We start from the raw sequence: 21,495 nt of genomic DNA, 5'->3' as shown, positions 1-21,495 counted from the left end.
TCCTCTAAGCAAAATCCAGTGCTGCCATGGCAACAGTGCTGCCTCATCCTATAAGCTGCTCGATGATTGGTGGTTGGGGGATTTGGGCCTTCTCCTGTATATGTGCTGGGAGTACTTTCACCACATGGATACTTGAGTAAAATAGCGTTTTCTTGTAACTTGTGAGTAACATTGTTCTGTAAGGTGAGGCATTGTTCTGAGAGATGCTAACAAAGGGAGGTCTCTCATCTCACATAGGAAGGCTATCACAGGAAGGCTTCACACACCGGAAAAGGTGCTGGCAAGAGGCGTGGGCTGTGTGCTTGTGTTCTTGATGCAAACAAAGGCTGCCGACTTTTCTCCTTATCAAACCACAGGCTTGATATCAACCTCCATTCTCAGTTCCCACGTTCTGCTGCTCCTCAGAGAGCAGGACTAGGTATAGGCTGCCCTGGTCATGCCCTGATCTGACTTACATTCTTTTATCTAAAAAAAATATATAAATTGTAATAATGGAGCCTGTCCAGTGAAAAACCATGTATTAGGCCTTTCTAGTTATTTTTTATACAGCGTTGTATTCCTAGTATTTAAATAATAAAATGTGTCTTATTTAAAACTCTTTCTTCACTTCTTCATGTTTGCACGTAAAATGTTTCTAAAAAAGAAAAATATATATGATTGCTTTCGTTAGAAAAATTATTTGCAACAATACAATGCATTGACTGCACTAATTTTAGAGGTAGAGGTTGAATGCTCACATCAAACTATCACACTCTGCCTCATTTTGCTTCGCGCTACTTCACTATGCCTCATTCTAATTTGCTCTGCTTCAATCTACCTCACTCTACCTCATTGCCTCGCTCTATCTTGCTTTATCTCACTATGTCTTGTTCTGCTTCACTCTGCCTCGCTCTGTCTTGCTTTCTCACTGTGCTTTGTTCTGCCTCGCTCTACCTCGTTCTGCCTCGCTCTGTCTTGCTTTCTCACTGTGCTTTGTTCTGCCTCGCTCTACCTCGTTCTGCCTCGCTCTGTCTTGCTTTCTCACTGTGCTTTGTTCTGCCTCGCCCCACTTGTTCTGCCTCGCTCTGTCTTGCTTTCTCACTGTGCTTTGTTCTGCCTCACCCCACCTTGTTCTGCCTCGATCTGTCTTGCTTTCTCACTGTGCTTTGTTCTGCCTCGCCCCACTTGTTCTGCCTCGCTCTGTCTTGCTTTCTCACTGTGCTTTGTTCTGCCTCACTCTACCTCGTTCTGCCTCGCTCTGTCTTGCTTTCTCAATGTGCTTTGTTCTGCCTCGCCCCACCTTGTTCTGCCTCGATCTGTCTTGCTTTCTCACTGTGCTTTGTTCTGCCTCGCCCCACCTTGTTCTGCCTCGCTCTGTCTTGCTTTCTCACTGTGCTTTGTTCTGCCTCGCCCCACTTGTTCTGCCTCGCTCTGTCTTGCTTTCTCACTGTGCTTTGTTCTGCCTCACTCTACCTCGTTCTGCCTCGCTCTGTCTTGCTTTCTCACTGTGCTTTGTTCTGCCTCGCCCCACCTTGTTCTGCCTCGATCTGTCTTGCTTTCTCACTGTGCTTTGTTCTGCCTCGCTCTACCTCGTTCTGCCTCGCTCTGTCTTGCTTTCTCACTGTGCTTTGTTCTGCCTCGCCCCACCTTGTTCTGCCTCGCTCTGTCTTGCTTTCTCACTGTGCTTTGTTCTGCCTCGCCCCACTTGTTCTGCCTCGCTCTGTCTTGCTTTCTCACTGTGCTTTGTTCTGCCTCGCCCCACTTGTTCTGCCTCGCTCTGTCTTGCTTTCTCACTGTGCTTTGTTCTGCCTCACTCTACCTCGTTCTGCCTCGCTCTGTCTTGCTTTCTCACTGTGCTTTGTTCTGCCTCGCCCCACCTTGTTCTGCCTCGATCTGTCTTGCTTTCTCACTGTGCTTTGTTCTGCCTCGCTCTACCTCGTTCTGCCTCGCTCTGTTTTGCTTTCTCACTGTGCTTTGTTCTGCCTCGCACCACCTTGTTCTGCCTCGCTCTGTCTTGCTTTCTCACTGTGCTTTGTTCTGCCTCGCTCTATCTCAATCTGCCTCACTCTTCATTTCTCTGCCTTACTCTACCTCATCTTAGGGTTAGACAGTATACGCCTTTTTTTTCCATCACTCTGGGTCAAAACATTACAGCAGTATGTGGTATAACCATGGCAGAGATGTGTAAGCTGCTCAAGTCCTGTGTATACATGATAAATTCCACCAAACAATTCTGGGTTATTTTTAAACTGAAGAAAATATCAAATGCAAAATTTAGTTTGATTCATTAAAAGGCTATTAAAATGTAAAAATACCACGGTAAACTTTTTTTTTCCATTATACCACCAAACCCTACCTTGCTCTACCTAGCTCTACCTCACTCTGTCTCTCTCTGCCTCACTCTACCTCCAGCCCAGTTATGTCAAGTGAGCACAGTCAGTGTGAATATAGTTGCACACCAGTAATGCCATTGATGTTATTGAACAATGTTATTGCAACTCTTTCAATGTGTTTATCTTGACACAAGAACAGTAAACATGTGATTTATAATACAGCAATGATTCAACATAATCTCTTTGTAGCCACCCAGTCTGTTTCAATTGATTGTACAGAAATTTGAACTCCTTTCCCTACACTTCCCTACAGAAACTTCACAGGAGACCAAGCATTTGTTCTTGGATTATACTGTGCTGGTTTTGACCAAATTCTCAGTTTTAAACTGATACAGATAGAACTCATAAATTTGTTTTGTTATATACAAAACAATTGCATTGTGAAATCACAGTTAATTCTCTCCACATCAGTTGTTAGATAATGTTAATGACTTTGTATTTGTAATTGTTGTTTAATATCACTGCATTATATGTAAGCCTATATTCATTATCACATATAAATAAATATAAATATAAATACTTTTTAAATTTCAGTTAAAGTCAATGTTAAAAGATTTTTCACCATGTAAGGATCTAAAGGTAAAAAAACAATATGTACAATACATCTGCCAGATTTACAATATGTCAAAAGGTGATGATGAAGATGCACATTTTTTGAATGAAAGAGTTTAGCATCCTCTTTTAGCCTCCTGTACAATTTGCAGATAAATAACACTGTTTTTTACCCACTTTCAATCATTATTACCAATTTTACCATTTGGGAAAATTGTGTTTTCCTGTTGTAAGGCACCCATTGCCACTCAGTAAGTGGCAGTTAATTAACTGATTATCTGGATCAGGTGTGTTGGTAAGGAAAACACCACAGTGTGCAGAGAGGTGGTTACTGCATGATCAGGGTTCAGATCCACCGCTTTAATAAACTAAAAATGGAAACATCTATCAGACATAAAAAAGGTTGACATTCTGAAACTGACTGTAGTAAAGAAGTGTAGTGCAGAATGTTGCTTATATTGTCTTTGTGTTTCCTGTTTCTGCAGCCAAACCCTTCACCTCCAAGGTGAAGCAGATGCGCCTGCGTAAGGAGGACTTTGAGATCCTGAAGGTGATTGGCAGAGGGGCATTTGGAGAGGTATGTATGCAGCTCAAGCTCTGAGTTACATCAATACCAATAACAAGACCTTTCTTCTCGTAAAGGCCACCGTAGCATTTAGAGCAGAGGTGGGCCGTATATAAACAATTTCACTATTCCTCAGAGATTTGTGTTAAAACGCCATATAAACAAAGACAGCCATGCTGTACAATAGTAACGTTAGACAACAGCAAACTGAACTTAGAAATCCATCTAGATATAAATGCTGAATATTGTAAATTTTGTCTGTGTTTTACTTAATCAGTGAGAGAGAGGAGCCTTAATGGTGCATGTACCAATAATACGTTAATCTTTATTGAATGTTTTCGATATGACTGTATTTTAGAAATACAGAGACGCTTTGTGAACAAGTCAGCGTATAGTGCAGTTGTGGTTGGAAATTTACATACAGTCATTAAAAGTCCAGACAAATTGGGTTTTTAGTAATGTCTTTCAATTTGATACACAAGGTTTAATTTTTGGAGTCTTTTGTACCTGGGGAAGACACTTACTAGCATTCAACAAGCTTCTAACTGAATATTGGGTGCATGTTTAGCCACAGTTCTTGACAGAACTGATAAAGTTCCGTTTAGTTTTTTTTTTTTTTTTGGCACAGACCTGACTTAAAGCACATTCAATATGTTTAATGTCAGGACTTTGGTTTTGCCTGCTTTATACATTCTACAACCACCTCTGATGTATATATTTGGGGTCACAGTCCTGTTGCAAGATCCAACTGTATTCAAATCTTAGGAATCAAGAATGTTGAAGAATTCTGAGCCTTCCTTTTTCATTATTCCATCCTCTTTGTGTAATGTACAAATTTCACTAGCAGCAGAACATCCCCAATAGAATGATGCTACCACCACCATGCTAAACAGTTGGTTTAATGTTGTTGAATGCATCATTTATTTTCTTAAATAAATTATATTTTTGGTTATTGTGGCCACACAGCTAACGATTTATCCCATTTATCCATGAAACTTTAATTAAGATTACTTTTTCTTTGTCAGTGTGGTCATCTGTAAACTTTAGTCCAGCTTGAAGGTGTTCATTTTGGACCAGGGAAAATTCTCCCAAAAATTAAAATGTGTTCCAGATTCTTGTTTGTTTCAAATAAATGAAGTATTGCCTTTACATGATAAATGAATGTAAACTCCAAGCACAAATATAGCCCATAAACATCAGTGACATTAAGACAAGTCCAGTAATAATGTCATTGATGTAGTTAAAAGTATGTAGTGATGTTCAGCTTTAATGAAGTGCAGATGTCATATGCTAAAATGATAATACGGTATGAAGATAATTAAGCTTGCCCGTCACAGTTCCTGAGTTTTGTTTTTGAAGAGAGAGAGAGGAGGGGCCGTGTGTGAGAATTTCCCTCACATGTTGAATGCACTGTTGGGTAAAGGGCTTTCTTCATGCACTGCTTGTGTGAAAGCACCTCAGGCAGTTAAAGCATTTTCGTAATGTCACCAAACATGATGTAGTCGCTGGGGAATGTTTGGTAGACAGGTAAGTATGCCAAAAAAGCCACTGCTATTGGATTACACGCCGAGGCCTAGTCGTTTAGCATTGGTTCTTTGAACTTGTTGGGGTGGGGAAGTGGGGGTCTGGAGAGGAGCCCGGCGCTTAAAACCCCCACGGCTTGCTTAACGGAGCTTTTTATTGGAGTTTTATTTCACGGTGACTGGGAATGCGGCTTCATGCCACCCGGCCCGTGCCAGCTTTGCCTGGTGTGTTGCTTTAACATGCGGGGAATGTTCTGAAGCCTCTGCTGTTTTTGTTGGAATCAAATCCTTCAGAATTCCTCCTTTAAAAAAAACTTCCGGCTGAGGAGTGCCGTGCTCCAGCTGCTATCCCATATTTAAGATCAGGTTTAACAGTCTCAACAGCTTGATTTACTTTTACTTTTGATTCAGTTATACCTATTCCCTATTATTTAAGTAATCACAGGTACGTAAGTAGATGTAATAATAAATTATATTAAGTGGACAATACTAAAAACATGCCAACTCTCCAAGAAGGTTAAATAAATACGTTTTATAGATCAATCTTTTTTTTTTTGACAGTCTTACATTTGTAAGATATTTTATATATGTGCCTTCCACAGCTGTATTTGCATTATTTTTAATAGATAACTGAACATAACTGAACTGTAATAATTAGGCATGTGCCAAGCAATATCTGTCACATGTTATTAGTTTTACCATGTATTTTAAAGACGTTATTTTGCTGTTGTTGATGTTTTTTTTCCGTTTTGTGTACTTTACTGTGTGTTCTTGTACTGTCCCTTTAAATACCTACTACTGCATATGTAGGTAATTTACACTGGCCTGTCCAGACATAGCAACTCAAACTGACTATACTAGGGCTGAGCGATATGGATCAAAACTAATATCTCAATATTTTTTTGTAAAAGGCAATATATGATCTATATCTTGATATTTTTCATCCCTTACGGTGAAAAAATATAATTCTAAGACAAAACTACATGTTTATTATTTTTTTTTATTCTAATTTAGCTGTAGGTGAACATAAGATTTATTCTGGAGATGGAAACATCAGTCTGCGTTAGCATTAGCCACTAACCGCGCTAAGCGCTAGCTCTTTCACAGTTCAGAGGTGAGTATATCGGACTGTAGCCTGTGCGTTTACCGTGTTACAACAAGCTATGTGGGACGAACCACTAGCTGATATCACCCTTACCGGAACACTTAGGGTTCCTTGTGTAGCGCTGTCGGGTGGCATTAGCTGCTAACCGCTAGTGCTGCTAGCCACTAGCGCTGCTACTAACCGTGCTGTTGAAAATATTGGTAATCTAAGTTTACTGTAAATTAACCGAAGCACTTTATTTACTGAAATAAACAGTTTTTAGGAGAGAAATCTATGTTGATTAACATCCAGCGCTTGTTTGACTTTAAAATAAAGTGGTTTTTTTACAGTTTAGAAGGGAAACATTGCAACAACTTAGTTCCTTACTATTGTCACTTAACATGGACCTTATATTCCAATGCGATTTATGTATGAAAATAGACCAGAAAATTGATGTTTAATTGAAAGTGCATCTCATAATACTGTGTGCTTTATAGTGTGAAAAATGTGGTAATTGGATTGCAGCATAGTCTATATCGATATAAACAGTATTGTCTCGTCTTATATGTCTGTATGAATGAAAATATATAGATAATTCTTTAAAACCAAAACATACAATGTCTGTCGCACATTACAAGAATGAATTATAAATTGTAATTTTGATTTGAAGTCATATCAAGCAGTTCTGCAAAAGCACACATGTAAAACATTCCTCTAAATGTCATTTGTTAACTTTTGTTATATTAAACTTCTAACAGTATCCTCAGTACTCTATAATGCAAATCACATGAGAAAAGACAGCAAAGCGATTTTGCCTTGAGCTGAGAAATATAATAACATACTAAAACAGCTGAACAAACATCTCATATCATTATGTGACAGCGTACTGAGAATCTGTGGGTGTGAATCTACTGTATACATAATATTGTGCAATACCTTATTACTGATTGGCACATATCTGTTAATAATAATTCATTTCCTAAGGAAAAATCCAAAATAAGTTATTTTCAATACTTGCTAAAGCATTCAGTGAGCCTTACTCACTACTCCTCCTCTAAAGCAGAGTTTCTGACAGACATGCTGCTTTCTGCTGGGCTTTTCCGGCTCTGGTTCCTCTCTGTGTAGTCCAGCTGGAATCAGTAGCTCATGGAAATCTAGCACAAAATCGCTCCCTCACTTTCCCCCCTTCTTTGTGCGTAATACGTGAAGCCATTTTCAGAACAGCGCAATAAAGGAAGTGAAGCTGTGGGAAAAAAGTGTAGGAAAAATGAAAGGCAGGTTGAGTTTGGGACAAGTTATACTTAACCTCCTGGTGGATTAAATGAGCCGAAAAGCTAAAGCTGGATTGCTATGTTTGAACGACCATAGCTTTAAAATTGGAGGACATTTATAGCAAGTGTCTCAGATTAAGACTGTTGTCCTAGTGTACAGTAGCAGTAAATGTTTGGACACACCTTCTCATTCAGTGTTTTTCTTAATTTCTTTATTTAATTTATTTCTTACATTGTAGATTTAATATTAGACATTAAAACAATTAAGAGCACATATGGAATATGTAATAACCAAAAAAGTGTTTGTCCTCCACAAGCCAAATTAATCTTAAAAACTTCAGTTCTTTACAGTTTGACATCTGTGGTCATGGAAAAGTGTTTGCATAGTGATTGGTCTGACTGTTTTGATCAGTAATTGTCAATCCAGGATTCATACAAACATTCACTGCAGTTCACACTTAGAGTTTCCTTAATAAAACAAGGCAATTTCGAGCTCATCCACTGCACTGGTGCTAAGATGTACTGGGATTTTGGGAGCCAAGATTTATACACTGTTCCACTATAACCTGTAAACAATCAGTTTACTTCTTAAGAAGAACAAGTCACTTATCACTTATCACATTTAATCATAGAATATTGTCCTGATTTAATTAACACAACTAATAGTAATACATCTAAAGGTAACATTGTTAGTATGTATTGAAGCTGTCAGAAAAAAAAATAAAACCTTTATCTTTCTTTTTCCCAGTTTTTACATCTTATAACATTTTGAAATGGCTAATTATTTTTTCTCCTGTAAAGTTGCCATTTTGGGCATGTCATTGCAATAGCTCTAAAGTAAATATTTCTGCTGAGCCACTTTACCGGTATAAGACTTTAGAGTAGTCTTTAGTAGTCCTTTAGTAAGTGCAGAAAACGAAACACACAAAAAACCCCACAATTTGAATAATTAATTGTAAAGCCAAATCATTGTAACTGAAAGAGACATATTAGGTTGTCCTGCGTTATGTGCAACCAAAACAACCCGGCACAGATCTTTTAAGTGTTAAGTAGTTTGTGAGGTGGGGCTGCTGTAAGTAAGAGCTTTTTATTTCGGGTAAATGGCGCACACACTGGGTGTCCAAACTGTGTAACAGATATAAGTTGAGCAACCCAGGATGCTTCACTCCCTACTCAGTCCACAGTTAACACCACCATTGACCAAAAATTGTTTCTGAGGAGCCCACTCCATTTGTTTTTCCATAATGATCGGGTCTTTACACCTGCAAATTTCTCCCTCATCCAGCATGTCGACTACAATACAGACTGTGTATTTATACTAGATAAATGTTATTCTCACGTCATTTGTGAATGGTCATAATTTCTGGTCCCATTGTTGTGTTCACATGACATTTCATAATTTATTTGACAGGCCTTGCAACTCTGTTTGTTCTTGTTGCTTGGTCCTGGTGTTTATAAGCTAGGAGAGGTTGTTACTGACTGTTGCATTGCTTTATAATGACGTACAGTCTTATGAATGCTGTGTGTTTGGTGGGACTGGACTGACAGAGGGCTCAGGTATGAAACTGACAGACTAAATGATAGAACAAACACAGAGTGCTGCCCCATCACTGGTGAAACAACCAAGAGCAGTGAGCTTCCTCCTTGATCAAATCACTGTGAAAAGAACAGAGACCCTGCCAGAGCGTTAGTGCTGTTACCTCAGCACTGGAGTGGTATTATCTAGAACTGACAGATTGAAGACATCTCAGGCCTTCTCAGCTGCAGGCCTGGTCTTGTGTCTAGATGTTGTGCAATTTTAGTATTCCAGCAGCTAGTCAAAGCTCTGATGTTTTGTTTTTATAGCAAAAGAATGTGCCACGAATCACGTTCTTCTTCTGGCATGCTGACATACACAAAACATCTTTTATTATTTTGTGTTGAAAACATTCCATTGTTTTATATTTATTGTCTTAAGTGATATCAATGTTCTAACAGTTCTTTCACTGATCTGTTAGTCCTTGTTTATTAATGACGCAGGAAGAACTGATCATTCTCAGTTAAAATCAATTGTGCGATGCGTCACTGGATGGTCATAAATAGATATAAGCTTTCCGTTCCTAACTCAGTGATGAGGAACACACTTTTCACTCTACAGGATATTTGGACTGGTTTTTAGAAGGCGATTTAGGCTTATCGACATTTTTAGATTATGCATATATCTATCATCTATACATAATATATATGATCATATACATATACATAATCTATATAGATTATGGGCTGTGTATAATGTGATATTAGCCCCTTGAACTGCTCACCGCACTTGTTAAACATTTTTAGTATTCCAGCCTCAGCATCCTATATATGGAAGGAATTCTTATTCCTTATTATTGCTCAGTCAAACAGCTTGAAATTTGAAAGGTAAGTTTTAATGCTCTACTTACTGAAAAAAATGTCGGATATAAACCAAGCTAGGGTTCGTGATAGCAGTTTAAGGCCGTGTATATTATTATATTCTTTTAAGCTCTAATAGACATCTACTGCTCTGAGAATCTGAGATGATCCATATTTATTTTTAATGAATTGAGTAATGTGTATTTTAAAGACTTGAGTAGTCTGTGTGTATGGAAATTAATATGTCCACGAACAATGTAACCATCACTGCCAACATACCTCTATGCTTTCTTTACATTGACATAGATGTTAAGCAACTGCCCAAAAGGAAAGTTCTGCATATAAGGTTCCTGACAACAACAAAAAAAACATTGTGATTGTGAAGGAGGTTGTGATAAACTTACTGCAAAAAAGATGAAAGAGACAGCAGTGTGTAGACTGCTGTAAACTGCGTAAAAATATTTCTTTTCTGACTGAGCTTTTTCCGCACCGTGTCAATATTGCAGTGCTTGTGATTCACTTTAACGATTTCCAGTCATAATGATTTTACTACACCATATTCGTAAGCTTTTAGAGAGCATGCACAAATACGGATAAAATTAACGCAGACATGGCAGTTCCATATTAATCTTTAAGCATAAATGAGTCTTAAGTCTGGTCGTGTCCAGTCCTGTGTTTTTACTGCCGTGTGTTAGAGATGGAATAAATATACATTATCTATATCCTGAAGCATTGAGGCCTGTTTTTAGAACTTAATGCAGTTTAAATATGCAACAAAAATATTTGAGAACCAACCAGTCATGTGGACACTAGGGCTGCAATTAATGACGATTTTAGTAGTCGACTAATCTGACAATTATTTATTTGATTAGTCGATTGGCCGCGATTATTTTTTGTCATGCCCTTCATTTGTACTTCCTACTGGTGAGGAAAGCTAAACATTTAGACCCCAAGACCAAATTTGACAGTACATTTGATAGTTTGGCGTTCCTATATTAAACAAAAAATTATTTATAAAAAGTATTTTATAGGAAGAGCTGGATGTTATTTTCAGGAGATTGTAGGATACCTGATGTATTTTTCACATTTTTTCGTACTTTTTTCCAACGAAATACCTCCCTGAAATGTTTGTTTGTCTACGAAAATAAAGTTTTTTTTTTTTTTAATTTAAGTCTGAAGTTACTATAACACATTTCTTCATTTTAATGGAGTGAACAGAGTACAGTATCTTTCCAACACTTAGCCAGAGAAACTTCATTGACCAACTAAGCGTGAGGAGTGGCTAGGCCTGTCACAATAATTGCAGTATCGATTTATCGTACAATAAATAAGAATGACCTCAATAATTTTTGATAATCGTGATATTGTCTATTGTGTTTATTTGTATGTTTGTTCACACATATAACAGTGAACAGTATTTTAGCCAGTCATGCTTTAATAACTGTGACTACATACACACAGTGTGGACTAAAGTAGGTTAAGTAATAAGTGTATCATTCCCAAACTAATTATTAATGATTAGTTAATAAATAATTATGAATATTTTTTTTTTGCCGTCTTGAAAAGTGTAAAATTACTTTTTTTGCTATTCTGTTATCATTATGTAAGTGCCATTTAATAGTCTTTAAATTACTAAAGTATCCTGTATAGCAATACTTTCTGGAACAATATATCGTCCACAAAAAAATCTTATCGTGACAGGCCTAGAAGTGGCCAATCAGGATGCTCAGGATTTCGCTCACTCTTTTCTCTCTCATATGCTCTCTCTCTCTCTCACTCTCACTCTCTCACTCTCTCGATCCATCACACATTAACAACCAGTCAACAATGAAATTCTGTGTCGCTAAGTTTTTTATAGTTGATGTGGTCAATTACGCTTTGCAGTCCTAATGAACACATGAATCTGTTGCTGATCAGTCATTTTTTATATATGTTTTTTTTTTCTTCTTTTTTTGCGGTTTTCCCCAAATGGGAAATACACTCCTATGGAAATGTTCTGAAATTTCTAGAATTTCCCCTCGGGGATCAATAAAGTATCTATCTATTCATCTATCTATCTGTCGTGTAGATAAAGAAAGTTTGATAGTTGGTATGTTTTTTTGTCTCTTGAACTTGCTATCAGCACTGATGCTCCTCTTGTTCACAGGTGGCTGTTGTAAAGGTCAAGAATGCAGACAAAGTATTTGCCATGAAGATCCTCAACAAATGGGAGATGCTCAAGAGGGCTGAGGTGAGCATGATTTTTGGATCAGAAAGTGATGTGGCTCTGAGCCAAGAAATGTTTGAATGATTTTGATTTTTATAACCGTAACCAATGTGTTTTCCTCATTCATGTGTTCAGTTTATTTGTCCATGTACATCACCCTCATGGGGTGTCATCCTTTAGTCTCACAGAGCAGTAATATCTCTTCTGTCTTGTGACGTGACGTGGGAAGCTTTAAAAAATGATAAATGTGCTCTGCACCATAAATATATTTATGTTGTACAGGTGAAAGATTAAAGGATATGTATGTTGGTAGGGGTCAGCCTAAGAAATGGGGTATACACTGTTAACTATAAAAAATGGCCTCCTGAGAAGTGTTCCACCTCATTTCTCAGACGGCATGCTTTCGGGAGGAGCGGGACGTGCTGGTGAACGGGGACAGCCAGTGGATCACCACGTTACATTACGCCTTCCAGGACGAGAACAACTTGGTGAGGAATTCTTTCTCATTTATATTGTTTATTAAAATGTAATAAAAAAAAACTGGACACTTACAGTGCATTGATTGTATTGTGAGAAATGTGCTGCACTATATCCAGTAGTAAGATATAATGATATTATTTGCACATTTTTCATTTAACATGTGGTCGGTTGGTCAGTGTTAAGAAAATGGTAATATTAATGGTATATTAAGTAATGACAAAATACCATTGTGTTTTCTACCTTTATATTGAAAACACAAATTTGCTTGTTCAATTTAAACCATAAAACCATGTGGATTTGTGGATTTTTACAACAAATTTAAAACAAATTTCATTGGCAAAAAAAAAAGAATCACATACTGCAATGTGTCCCAATAATTTTAACTACTTTTTTAAAAGTACAATAAAAAAAAGAAAAAAAAAAAAAGAAAATAATTGTACTCAGTGGGCTTCTCAAACAACATTTCAACAGAACGTATTATGCTCTCTTTGCTATATAACAAGTAAACTATTGTTCCAATCATATAAACTGTATGGTCAAAAAATGCTCATGGTGTTATTTATCATGATAATCATAAAATATTATCTTCTGTCACCGCGCTCTCTACAAATAAGTGCTGTAGAACTGGCATGGGACATTCTGGTCCTCGTATTTGGTGGCATCACTCCCAGAGAGTTCAGTGTAAGCATGAACGGGAAACATACTGCTTACCTTCTGCCTGTTCATGACAGATAAGCTTTTTGGAATTGGAAAGATGTGCTGCTTTGTGAATCCGCTGTCATAGACAGAATGTTTCAGGGGGAAATGATCTCACAGCTGGCAGTGTGTGTTTAGCTGTCTCAGACCCCCACGGAGTGAGACACATTTTCCTGTGTCTGTGTTTATATATGGAGCAGTGGGGAGGAGAAAGATGCTGTGTTATAGATTATCTGTGCGAGTTACAGCGGCACAATTTCAGCAGCTAGTGAATGTGATTATTTGTAGAGATATGAAGACATGCCTGGAATGGCGTTTTATTGCTTGGAAAAGGAATGAACAGTCTGGGCTGACATCACAAACCAAATTTACAAATTTAACACCTTCCTGTAGCTGCTACTAATACTACTGATACATAATGTCATCTTTGTATTTTTTTGTTGTTAAACATTTTGAAAATTTAGCATTCAGATGAAAAAAAAAGGGGTTTTTAATCATTTTACAGGAGAATGTAGGGGCAGCAGTACATAAACTCAGTCTGAAGAAACCTTGTGTTATACAACAAGACAATGACCCAAAATGTTTGCTGAAGTCTGGGCTTAAACCCTAACACTATTGATTGAATATATTTAAAGTACAAACCCTTAAGATGCCTCCTCATTTGTATTAAGCTTATTAATATGAATGCTATTAAATTTAAGGATTTGCTTTTTCTAGCCTGCACTGTAGATGTTTAGTCAGTAGGGATGGGACAATTATATTAATATCACAATATATTGTATAGTTTGGATCATATTGCATTGAAATATTTTTATTGAAACCTATGCTCTCCATAAACTCCCTAGAACTTGGACCCCAGTTTGATTCCACCATTAAGCTTATCAAATGAATAGGGTAATCTAGAGGTGAAGGATGTTGGTTTAAACTGACTGGTATTTATTTGCTTATTTAGAAGTATTTTATTCTCTTCTATAACACAAATACTTTGAAGTATCGTAGAGAATTGTCTTTAGATACAGCTCTGAAAAAAGAGACTACCTAAAAATGATGAGTTTCTTTGATTTTACCAAATTGAAAACCTCTGTAATATATATTTCAGAGGAAGATGGATGATCACAAGCCATCAAACCAAGCTGAACTGCTTGAATTTTTGCACTAGAAGTGCCATAAAATCATCCAAAAGCAGTGTGTAAGACTGGTGGAGGAGAACATGCCAAGATGCAAGAAAACTGTAATTAAAAACCAGGGTTATGGAATCTTTGCATCTTTTTTGTTATTTCAGCCATTTCTTATTTCATGCAAATAAATGCTCTAAATGACAATATTTTTATTTGGAGTTTGGGGGAAATGTTGTCCGTAGTTTATAGAATAAAAAAAAATGTACTCAATACTAACATATACCTATAAACAGCAAAATCAGAGAAACTGATTCAGAAGTGGTTTCTTTATTTTTTCCAGAGCTGTATATGAAGTATCGCAGAATTATACTATCGTGATTTACTGTTATCATGAGCAACATATCATAATATTATTGTATCGTGAGATGCCCTGTGATTACACTCCTTATTACTAATTGTGCTTAGTAAAAGACATGAGCAGTACTGAGCAGTGTTGTAGTTTTAATTGGATTAGGTCTATATTTAATACTTATATAACAATCAGACTACTTTTCATTAGTTATTATTGTACTAAAATAATTCCTGGGTATTCCTAAAGGTTCTTTTACATTTTCTTGTAATTAAACACAAGCATTACATGTAGACTGTTTTTGCAAAAATATTTTAATAATAATAATAATATGAAAGAAAATGCTGTGATTTCAACTGTAAATCTGCTGTTGAATAAATGAAAAAGGCGAGTGTTGAGAGGATAAGAGGTCTGAAATGGAGTGTGAAGGAGAGAGTGAGGGAATGATGGCAGACAGGAGAGTGGGCGAATGAGAAGTGGCAGGTAGCTCAGTGAGGCTGGAGTGGATGAGAGGATTTTTTTTTTCTCCCCTGGTTTGAATCTTGACTGAGGCAAGAAGGAAAATGGCACTGTAAAGGTCAAACCGGAGGCGGTGGACTTTAGTCAGGTTGGAAAAGTAAGGGGATAAAAACAACAAAAAAATGAGGATAAAGTGTACATTTTTGGTGGTGAACACTAATATAGTGATTTGATATTGATTTAATAATAAAGTAGTCTATTGTTGCATGCACAAGTTTGTGCTTCCCTAGTCAAACTATTTGTTAGTGTTAACCTTGTTAAAAAAAATGTATCCACTCGCTGAAGATCTTTTGCGGTCAAACAGGACATTTGATTTGTTTTTCTAAAACTTTCTTTTTAAATAATGTTTTTGCAGATCTTAACTTGAGCCCCACTGTTCCTTTTAAAGTGATGTGCTCAGTTATTATAATTATTAATAGTAATTATGATATGCAGTTATACTTAAAGAAGCCCATGGGTGCTGAATGTTGGGTCAGATGGTTAGGGACTACCAGGTCAGATTTGATAAGTTATTAAAACAGTGCTGATATGGACCCACTTTAGCTGCACAGGCTCAGTATAGACATACAGTGGCCAGCTGTTGATTTGGCATGTTGAGAACTTTAATGATGTGACTAAATGCATATTAATTGGTGCACATGTGTCAGACTCTTTACAGCTGGGTATGTTGATAATATTCATAATTATCATGATAATTTACATTTAATCATAATATGTCTTGTAGTGTGCTATTCTGATATGTTAACTACTTTTATGAAATTGTGCTTCTGTATGTTTCATTACAACAAAAGAGAGGCTAATTAATCTTGGTTCAGTGGAAATGCTGAATGCTGAATAACGATCATTTGTTTTTATATTGGTTTCCATTCAAATAAAAAAAAATATATGATGTGTATTTTTGTTATGTCACTCTGATCATGTAAACTGCTATCTAATCTTACAAATAATATAGTATAGTTTAACCAACTGATTGCAACTGATGGCTAAAAAGGAAAATGCAATGAAACTGTCAGTAACTGATGATAGCTCAGCTAAATAAGTGAATACAGCCACTTGTTTCACACGCTGATGGTAATTACAGCTGAAAAGGCATAAACAGTGAAGTGCTGTGGTCTCTGATGATGATGATAATGGAAGACAGTATGGGGTTTGGAGGGAGGGCAGTGAAGGATAGGAACAGTACAACCCTGGAAATATTTCTGTACGACTGTCTTGTGAATTCACGTTCTCCCCCGTCATTCTCTGCATGTGTACTCTCTTTCTGAAGTATTTGGTGATGGACTACTACGTTGGTGGAGATCTGCTGACACTGCTGAGCAAGTTTGAAGACCGGTTGCCTGAGGACATGGCCAAGTTCTACCTGGCAGAGATGGTGTTGGCTATCGATTCTGTGCACCAGCTGCACTACGTTCACAGGTGAGCCTTTTGCTTGAATTCCAGTGCAGAGAATAAAGAAGTACTCTGGAGTTATCTGTTTTGGGTTGTTTTGTTTAAACTTGCAAGTGTTCTGAGTAAAAAATCAATGTGTATGTTTATTTTAAAATATCTATCTGAGTGTGAGCGCACAAATGTGAGTTTTCCACAGTTGGAAAACTCCCTATAACCCTGATACAGTGACTTTCCTGCAACTTTGGGTTTCAAGTGATGTTAGACAACACAACAAACACAATGCTTGAATATGAGTATAGAGGGGTTCTGTGTGAGCTGAGAACTGTGGGACTGGAAGTCCAGCTGACACCCACAGAGAGGAGAAGCGGTTCCTGCTCATTTGCATAATGATAGGCACCAGTAGCTTTGGAACCCTGCCATGATTGATGTGTTTGCGCTCGTGAGGGGCGGGACTTTGGGTGTGCCTGTAGATTAATTGATCCCACAGAGAGAAACACACAAATCCCCGCCCCCAATACACGCACACACGCGCACACACACACACACACACACACACACACACACACACACACACACACACACACTCACTTGATTACACTTTTTCTCATACATGTGCACTCATTTACTTTTGTTTTTTCTTTGGGTATGCATACACTCCCAAATACTTACAGTACATACACATATATACTCTTTCTTAGTGGATATAAATATACACGTCTTCTCTTTCTCTCTCTCTCTCTCTCTCACACACACAAACACACATTCTATTCTGGCTGTGGTAATTGTATGCTGTTTTTGGGCTTGTGTGCGTAAGCTGGCAGGGGGAGTGTGTGGAGTGTGTGAGGCAGTAATGATGGGGTAAGAGGTGTGGTCAGATCTCGTCCTGTGAGAGTTTGGCACGCCTGCATTTTGGAGGGTGGGGATGGTGTGGGCAGGTCCCCTGAGAGAAGCGTTGGAAGAGGGTGTTTTTGTGTGTGTGTGTGTGTGTGTGTGTGTGTGTGTGTGTGTGTGTGTGTTTGTGTGTTTGTGTGTTTGTGTGTTTGTGTGTTTGTGTGTTTGTGTGTTTGTGTGTTTGTGTGTGTGTGTGTGTGTGTGTGTGTGTGTGTGTGTGTGTGTGTGTTTGTGGGTGCTGGTCCATGTGCTGAGCAATGTGTAAAAATAGCCAGTTTGTGCACTGGCATTCACATTGTGTTTCTGTGTTGATTTGAAACCTGACCTGGTGCTGTGTTGCATATATATTTTTCAGCATCAATTTATCTCTAGCGTTTCCTGATACACTGATGTATACAGAAATTCAGCTATGGTAAAGCGCTATCACTGGCCGAGCTAACCTCTAAAAGACCTGATCAGCTTTAAAAACCTAAAACAAGAGATTTCAGAATGTTAGCAATGTTCACAAACACTAGCTTTTATAGGTGAGTTAGCTAACATGCTAATTGCTATTGGCAGCATATGTATATTTATATAGAGATCATCTGACCCGCTGGCCAAAAAGCACCTATTTTGGTGTCTTAAGTACTAAAATACCACATTCATTATGAATTTATTTAAACAAAGGCAAACAAATTGCACAAACCTATTTTAGGACAATATGTTAAACAGAAATATTGCTTAGTCAAAGACATTTTTGTATATTTAATTGTAATTTACCATTAAATGTATGTTTTAATCTATGATTAAGCTTAATCTTGGTCGGGGTAACCAACCTTTATGATAATTAAAGTACATTCTAAATTTTTAAAACATGAACCACAAAATTGTCCAATTACCTTAAGCAAATATAGTTTTTTTTACTCTATAGGTCACTGATAGGTCACCACCACTATGTATGCTCAGCACTATGCTCTTAATGATGCCATCTTAACTCTTATTTTTAACTTTTATTTACAACTTTTATTTACAAGAGTTAAAAAATATTTTGGCCTTAAATGTATTTTAAACATCCATTAATGAACATATACGTTTAATAAAACCTGAAGACATGTAATATATGCTTGTGTTGTGTTATGTTTCTATACACTGCAATTTTGATATTGAGTCTTAATCATAATTACAAAAATGGATTTTGTTTTACATCCCAATCTTTTAAATAAGCAGAAATTCTGAAATATAGGGCAATATTCTGGTAAAAATATTATAAAATTAACAGTAGCCACTAACGCAGCACTAGCTTTTTTGAGTATATCAGACTGTGCGTGTATGCTTTGTTAATACAAGAAATATGGGACAAATCACTAGCTGATCGCACCCTGGCTTACCGGAACACTCAGAGTTCCTTAGTGTAGCGTTGTCAGGCAGCACTTACTAGAGTCTTGGACAAGGATTAAAACTAGTTTTAGTTTTTTCAATGGAAGCTCTCCAGTCAAAGTTCTGTAAAGACGAAGGCTAGGTTTGATTACTGTCTGAGAAATGGTTGCACTACAATTCTCTACAATTTATGTTAAAACTTTGTTTTACTTCTCCACCATTTATATATGCAGAAACTCTGAAATATTGGGGAATTTCACTTTTTGTTAATGAGATGTGCAAGTTCTAGCGTTTGTGTACCAATTTAAGTTTTTGTAAACCTTACATTTCAGCTTTAATAAAGTTTTCAATACTAAATGTTGAGATATTTAGACGGGTTATATAATTTAAATTGTAGACATCAAGGCTGAGCTAGACGTCCAGGCCTGTAGCTTGGCATATGCTAATGCTAGTGCCTTCGTCAGACAGGCAGGCTGGAGGCTGGAGGAGGGGTGGTGGTGATTGTTTAAGTGGAGGATTGTGCTTGTAAAGTAGTTTTAAGCACCCAGCTCCTCGTGGCCAAGATATTTGCATGAACTCCTGCTGTGTTCATTAGACCCTCGATGAGGAGCAGCAGCCAATGAGCTGCTGCCACAGCTGAAGACCACCACACAGCTGCAGCACTCCTCTTTTATGCATTTGTGTGTGTTCAGGGGTGTGCGACCGCTGCATTGTGTGTGCGCCGCTGACTATTGATCAGGGCCATATGGGGGTTCTATTATTGATTTGTGCCATGTGTGACTTGTTGGGTTCCTCAGTGGTTCTCATAAAGGGACGTTGCATTAGCAGAACACGACCTCCTCAAAAAAAAGGCATTGCGTGTCTCCGGCTGCCTGTACGGCTCACCTGTCAAGAAGCGACGGGTACAATCTTTGCCTCAGGCTGCCGGCACATTCATTTAAAAGCGCCCGAGCATGCGGATGAGCTCATAAACAGCTTTGTATGCTGACATCAGCAGCGGCCCCACCGGTTAACTAAGAGGCACCTCGCTACCAGCCAGAGGTGGATAAACTGGATGTTGTAGTTTTTTTGAACAAGCAAAGTATAGTGTGAAAAGAAGTCAGTTCACTGCCCTGAGTGAAACTGACCTCATAGCCATTGAATTAGCTGTTGCTTAATGACTAATAACTGGGAGTAGTTAATAAATAGACTTTAGTCAAAAAATTAGTGTGTAATTAGCCTGCAGTTTAAGGCTTAGATTCACAGTCTCCAGTCATCCAGACCTTCTGCTTATGCATGAATATGGTAAAAAAAAATGCCTAATAAGGTGCTGATAAGAAATTAATGTTGTATGTAATGTTGTAAGTAACTTTGAAACCTTAGTTGCTACTAGGGCTTGGCAATGTGACTAAAATATTTTGTAGGTTTCAGAAAAATATTATTTTTTAAATATTCTATATACTGAAGTATTGCAGTATTTTTTATTTTATTTTTTTGCAATACTGTATCGCACAATATTAAATTGTAACTCCTGTATTGGGATACATGTTGTATTACTTAATTAGGACATGATACTATATGATGAAGCCGTAACAAAGTGTAATGTTACTACCATATTTTTCCTAAAAATCCTTTAATTTTCCTAAAAATCATCGTCAATCATCATAGTTCTCCAGCAATATTAGCATTAGCTGCTAGCTGCACTAAGTGGCCGTCCAGAGGTGAATATTATTGGCCTGTAGCCTGCTGCTAACCCCTGGCTAACACGGCTGAAGCAGCATTAGCATTAATGTAGTGTAGCTCTGTTAGCCAATAATGCTAACGCTCCAGCTTTAGTGGAAACCTGTTAATCTAAGCTTACTGTAAACAGAAGCGCTTTACTCACCCAAATAAACGGTTTTCAGGAGAGAAATCTGTGTAGATTAACATCCAGTTCTGGTTTTGTTTTTTAATTCTCATTTCTTGTTTTGTTTACCTAGCTTAGCTAGGAAGCTGCTACATTTATTGTGACATTTCTGCAACATAATTTGAACAAGATTGCACTCTGTTGCATGTTATCCTTCCAGAACCTAAACCATTTTTACACAAACCACCTATTTATGGAAATAAATAGCATTTAGTAATACGGGTATGGGATCTACGATATTATACTTGTTCTTATTTTTTTTCTGTATCTTGAAGTGGCTTAAAATATATAATTAGGATTTACCATATATTGCCCAGCCCTAAATCTAATGGATTAATATGTACTGTCTAGAAATCTAGCAGAGTTTTCACCTCGACCCTCTCACTCTTTCTCTCACACTCTGAGTCATTTCTGTCTTTTCTCAGGCCTGGTAGGCATGCGGCAAGTACATATGGCTCTCACAGATGGATTCTTTGGTCTTAAAGGGGATTACCCTTCCTCCTGCCCTCAGCATCACTGCTCCTTAAGGCTGCAGTCTGGGACAGAGCAAAGCAATTGGCGGCTGTGCTACACCCCCTGCTGCCTCGGAGCTAGCCTTTACAAACAGCCAGCAGGCAGGAAGCCTGTAGCCTTGTCCACTAAGCTGTGCATAGAGGCTAAGTGAGCAGGCTAATGCACTGTGCAGCTACGGCTGCTCTTTTTGGTGACCTAGCTGGAAGTGTGGTGAAAATATGTTGATGATAATTGAAGGACTAATTGGAGAAATTGTGTGAGAAATTGAAACAAAATAGAAAACATTTTTTTACTGGATTTGGAGCTGTTTCTGACAACTGGTTAGCTTTGTTTAGGGTTAAAGGGATTTC

At 37.6% G+C, this 21,495-nt stretch overlaps 1 protein-coding gene across 3 annotated transcripts in view; it reads left to right on the top strand.

The window, feature by feature from the left end:
* The window catches only part of cdc42bpab (CDC42 binding protein kinase alpha (DMPK-like) b), a 91,215-nt gene that overhangs the window by 25,467 nt on the left and 44,253 nt on the right, over positions 1-21,495 (top strand). For all 3 annotated transcript variants that reach the window (XM_049481006.1, XM_049481009.1, XM_049481003.1), the window contains exons 2-5: positions 3,410-3,501; positions 11,890-11,973; positions 12,342-12,437; positions 16,379-16,527. In XM_049481006.1, the coding sequence (XP_049336963.1) occupies positions 3,410-3,501; positions 11,890-11,973; positions 12,342-12,437; positions 16,379-16,527 (421 nt within the window). The remainder of the gene's footprint in view (positions 1-3,409; positions 3,502-11,889; positions 11,974-12,341; positions 12,438-16,378; positions 16,528-21,495) is intronic.

This window comes from Astyanax mexicanus, chromosome 1 (assembly GCF_023375975.1).
Source record: "Astyanax mexicanus isolate ESR-SI-001 chromosome 1, AstMex3_surface, whole genome shotgun sequence".
In the NCBI taxonomy this organism is placed as follows: domain Eukaryota; kingdom Metazoa; phylum Chordata; class Actinopteri; order Characiformes; family Acestrorhamphidae; genus Astyanax; species Astyanax mexicanus.
The sequence above is the reverse complement of the archived record's forward strand: the minus strand, read 5'-3'. Positions and strand labels throughout refer to the sequence as shown.